This window comes from Charadrius vociferus, unplaced genomic scaffold, assembly GCF_000708025.1.
Source record: "Charadrius vociferus isolate BGI_N301 unplaced genomic scaffold, ASM70802v2 scaffold385, whole genome shotgun sequence".
Classification (NCBI taxonomy): Eukaryota; Metazoa; Chordata; class Aves; order Charadriiformes; family Charadriidae; genus Charadrius; species Charadrius vociferus.
In genome coordinates, this window is record NW_009648925.1 from 2,407,196 (window position 1) to 2,412,628 (window position 5,433).

At 42.7% G+C, this 5,433-nt stretch overlaps 1 protein-coding gene across 1 annotated transcript in view; it reads right to left on the bottom strand.

Moving 5' to 3' along the window:
* The window catches only part of KALRN (kalirin, RhoGEF kinase), a 359,509-nt gene that overhangs the window by 33,553 nt on the left and 320,523 nt on the right, over positions 1–5,433 (bottom strand). Inside the window, exons 46-47 of the mRNA XM_009887315.1 lie at positions 4,840–5,025; positions 1,125–1,296 (exon numbers count right to left, since the gene is read on the bottom strand). Of these exons, the coding sequence (XP_009885617.1) occupies positions 1,125–1,296; positions 4,840–5,025 (358 nt within the window). The remainder of the gene's footprint in view (positions 1–1,124; positions 1,297–4,839; positions 5,026–5,433) is intronic.

Here is a 5,433-nt window from a genome sequence, read left to right on the forward strand (position 1 = left end):
TCTTTCCCTCACCCAATCATGAGCAAGAACAAGCTAAAATTGTTAACTGAATTTGATTCCTCTCTATTTTCAAAATCCACGCTTTTGTTGATCGTGTGTGGCTTTCGATTCTTTTTTTTAGAAACACAGCTTCACTTTGAAATATTATTTCAAACCATCCCAAATCTACTCCTAAAGCAAAGCTGACATTTTGGACAGGCCCCTGTTCATGCACAGCTCCCACGGTTCCTAGGAGAAATGAGTCCAGATGTTTCCTTGCCCTCTCTTTCTTTTTTTGTTGAAAGCAGCAGTTGCCCCTCAGAATTTGGACGTGTAAGGGGGTGGATGGTGAGGCAGACTTTGTCCCACCTCATGTCCTCAGCTTGTAGCACATGGTGACGTTGAACAGGAGGTTCCTGAGGATACACCTTGCTCTGGCTAAGCGGCAGAAACTGTGCAGGTACAATGGCAACCTGGCTTCAACGTGGTCTTGGAAAGGGATTAGATTTAAAATCTCCTGGAGAATGGAAAGCACCAGGTGATACAGCCCTGCAAACCCCAGCATTTTTAAAGGATCTTGCATGAAAGTACCACCAAAGGCATGTCATTGAGAAGAGGGACTTAAGACCTGAACATGAACCTGACTGACATATGCTCAGGGACCCGCCACCTATTTAAGCAAGGACCTGGTAGGCTGCCAAAACCAGTCCATGAGATGCTGCCAATGGAGCCAGGCCAGAATGACCGGCAGTCTTCAATGCAAGATGGGGCTCCAGCAGCTTCTCAGGGTGGGTTGCAGGGCCACACAGCAGTTCAGATCAGACTTGCCTGGCCCTTCTCCCATTCTTCACCTTCCTACCAGGCAGATCTGGAATGCAGGACAGAGACCTCTGTACGGTGGCACTGAGGTGGTCTCTTTACAAAGACCAGCTGTAAATTATGAGGACTCTCTCCCATGTACTTTGTGGATACCACTTGACCCAGTGCTCAATGACAGGCAGACTGGCCTCTAGTTTTCTCCTTGGGATTTTCCTTATGAAAAGAAGTTGCTAAATGTTTTTCTGGTAGAGGGAACAAAGACACAAAGATTCTAAATTCTATTTAGTGTCACAATTTGGGAAACAGAGCAAAGACCATGTACATACCATTTAGGAAATCTCTTTGTGTGTCCAGGACCTGGTTGATGTCCTGTACCCAAGCTTGTTGAATTTCTGGATTAGCTGCCTGTAAAATGACTCTCTCTGATGTTTCCCGGCTCATTAGAGCAAACTTGCAGGGATCATTGTCCACGTTTTCTTCAATGATAAGGTAGTTCATCTGAAACAAGCCAAGGTAAGCATGGGTTACTCAGAGCATGACTTAACGTTACTCAAGAATCAGAATAAAATTGTTGTGAAAAGTTCCTGAAAATAATTGAGTCCAATAACAGACTGTCAGATCATAATCAGAAGAATTTGCCTCATCTAGATTTAGGCAGATAAATTTTAAGCTTAAATATGATGCTTAATAAAGCTCTGACAGACGTACCAGACATCCGCCTGCCTTGTCTTGAACTACAACTTCTATTTTAAGGTAACATAGATCTGACTGATGTGCTAAAAATTTACTGTAACCTGTAAATAGAGTTAAAATGCTCCTATTAAGATGTTAATAAAGTCTATCATTCCTCCAATTTAAATAAGCGTTTACATTTCTTATCCTCCATGCGAAAGAAAGTCTCAGTCATTAGAGTATTTTAAAAATGGAATGAACTGTGCACAAGGATATACCAAAAAATAAAAGAGCAATTCTCCCCTGATGCTCCAACAGATCTTCTTACTTTTAGCAGATTACACTGTCATCTGTGTGCAACCGCTTCACTTGACTGTAGTCACAGATACTCTTTCTGGAAATCTCACGGTTGGCAATTTTGGTTGCTGTCCTGCCCTTGTGAGGCCTCTGTTTAAGTGTACCCATAACTTTAACTTTTCCTGAGTTACTTATATCTATGATAGTAAATAAGACTAGGTTGGCACAGCCTTTCATGTCAAAAGTAGACAGCTCCGAAGACTAAAGCAATGACATCCCTCTAGAAGAAGTTTATCTCCAATTGCTCCAAATATCTGTCAAGGTATGGAGAGATCTACTCCACATCTGAATACTGTCCAGCACTTAAACTGCAAGATGGAAGGAGCCCCTTCCTTCTCTTCTGGGGGTCCCTGTGAAGTTATAGGGACAGGCAGGAACGCCTCTGACATGGGGACAAGGAAAGGGACAGACAGTGAGCCTGGACAGCGCTGCTCTTCTTGTTCTGTGCTCTCGCTCCTCTGGTTGATAGCCAAATCAAGCCAGTCAATCCTGGTATGACTCCAGGAAAAAGACTTGTAGGTCAGAGTCCCTAACCTGCTATTTGTGTCTCAGGGGGATGCATTTGCCAAGGTTACCCCCTTAGGTATTCTGAGAGCCTGAAAGGTATCCAACTGAGAAGTATCCAACAAGGGATTTGCTATTTCTGAACGCTAACTACCTCACTGCATAAAGAAGGGTAATGTAGGACATCATGATGAAGCTTCTATCACAGTCTAAGTGCGACAGACCTTGGGGAACAATATTTGGGAGCCTCGTCTCCCTGACAGACCAGAGCGGCTGCATTTGAAGTCATACACACTTCTTACTTTAGCAGACAGACCTCAGTGGTCAGCAGTGGCTGTGACGCAGAGTAAAGAAATGTAATCTCCGATGCCGGCTCGATCCTTCTGCTGTGTGGGAGGATGTGACCAGCAGGGAAACTCCCTACATCTCTCAGGGAGTGTGTCCCAGAGAACTGGGCCCACAGATGGTATCAAAGCTAGCCAAAGATGGCTAGTCAGTCCTGGTAACTGCTGTGAAGATGGGTTCTCAACCTGTCCAGCAGGATCTTGTCAGCACTTGAACCAAGGTCAAAGAACCTTGGCCCTAGCTGACAATGTAAAGCCTCCTCAAACTCTGGCTCATGAACTCAGACCAGATGCCATTTCTGGATGCCCCCCTTTAGGGCAGAGTTATGAAAGATGTGATGAGGCAGCCTGTTTGTGTGACACCTTTGGACAAAGTGCCCTCTCTCCAGGGAATCACCCAGCTCAGGTTGAGGCTCCACTGCAAGGTGAGGATACCCGTGCCACAGAGAAGCAGGGAATGGTCCTGCTACAGGGCATGGTCCTGCTCCATTGCAGACCACGGCTCATCTCTGTGGGAAGGCACGAGAGAAATGCAAAAGCACCCAGAAGCTGAAGTAGGGGCTGGGAGGCAGGGTGTGAGAGGTGCCGGCACACAGACTCCACGCTGCGGTGGGGGAGATGCACACGGAGCCACAGGGGATCCCACACTTGCTGCAGGCACTTAACAGGAGAACGAGCTGTTTGCCAAATGGAAGAAAAGAAGGACTGGAAAATTATCACGCACAAAGTTTAAACTCAGGCAGTGGGAACAGCATTACTTTCATAGGCTGTTTAACCAGAAAAGCAACTCATACCCTTGAGGCAAGCTAATTTTATTGACATTAGGAGAGATTTATTTTTCTCTCTTTATCTACGATATACAATTCTGGAATTGTTTCCTGCAGATAAAAGCCTCATTGTTATACATACAATAAACTGAAGTAAAAATGATTCATGTTATTTCCATCTCCAACTTTAATAATGATTTAAATCAGCAATAAGAAAAAAATCAAAGGTGATCATCTAAATCAAGATGATTGTTTATTTGTACACTTTAGTTTTTTCCTTATAGCTTATTATTTTGTTGGAAACTATGAAATACACTGACTTGCAAATGGATATAGGCCTTTCAGTAAATGCTGCAGTTTCTGTCAGCCAAGATGATGCCTTCGTTTCAGTAAATATGCTGTTTACCGTAGATTTGTTTAGTTATTTATGTTTAATATGCATTATTTCACCCAATATTGTGCTCTTCTATTTCATGTTAATGTACCATTTAAAATGTAGAGCAAACACAATTCATTCTCCCACATCTCTTTTTAACGTGTATTTTTGAAAAGGAAATCAATCCCAGACTAGTTTCTCAGCTTTGAACAATCAAGACGTTCAAATGAACCAGTGACTTTGCTCTTTCTGCAGGCACAGCAAAGGCTGTTCTACCAGGAGAGGTAGCATTCATTCACCTTCACTTACCATTTCAGAGGTTAACTTTGCATTTGTTAAACAAGCATAAAACCCCTTAAACAAACAAATAAATAAGTATTTCCCCTGGTTACTTTCAGTTTTTACTTTCAGTTCCAGCCCCATAATCTGTAAAGATGGTTTAAACCCTAAATTATTTTCTTAAAATTTTCTTTATGGTTTAGCTGGTTTTATAATTCCTCATAGCTGCATTTTTAGAACGGTGTGGCTTTTCATTAGTTTTTGAAATAGTTCTGTCTTCTTGCAACATTCACATTTGTACTACGAGCCTTTCCCCATTAGGGAGATTATTTCCAGTAACATTACATAGAGGCTTAATATTGACTTACAGTTTGGCCTAAGATGACTGTTTTGGATACTACAACTTCCCCCACCTTTTATGATCACGCTTAAAAGCAACTATTGTATACTTTCTCTGACTACTCCAGGCTTTGCAGCAATATTTGCTAACTCAGAGCTATGAATGAGAGAGGACCTGCCCTGGCTGTGTTCCTTGTAAAAACTACCCAGTAAATTTAGACATCCAGTGGTTTATTTAGAGTTGGTCTTAAATGGCTTCTGATCCACTGAAAAGTAAACAATGTTTTCTGCAAATTGTTGGCCACTACGACAGGATGGACCAGTCGCACAGTATAGAAAATTGGTAAGTTTTCCTTACGTGACCATCAAACCGAATATGCCTCCCCCTCTCTTTATTTCTTACCTTTATGCTTTTCTTGAACATGTAGCCTGGCGTTAAAGATCCTTTTCTAAGGAGTTCGCTGAAGATAACTATTTGCTCAAAGAGGAACACCCTACGCTCCTTTGGTCGAGACTGAACTCCAGAATCCTGCTCTGTCACGTAGAAGGTGTCCTGCTGCAGCAGCTTGCCTTGAGCTGTCAGCTTGCCCTGAGAAGCAGACAAGGCACCAACATTACAAACCCCGGCCCACCATGATCCCACCAGACAATTTGCTATGTTTCATGCAGTCTGAGTTTTCCAAGCAGCACTGAATTCATGTGAGACATACCCCCTCTAAGATATCAAAGCAGCAATCTTGTAAATCAAGAGCTCAGTTTAAGGCAAATAACATAGGTTTTCTTTGTTCTCATTGCCACTGATTATGCATATAAAACCAAAAGGTGTCAAGTAGACTGTTTTGTACTTAATTTCAAGCACTGTTCCCATTACGTAGTTTGTTATTATAGTGCCTTGGACTCCCTCTAGTCATGAGCTCTCCATCACCCCTTAAGCCTTAAGTAGGCAGTGACACACCTCTGAAGGTGCAAAAAACTCAGGACCTACCTGTTTGCAGGA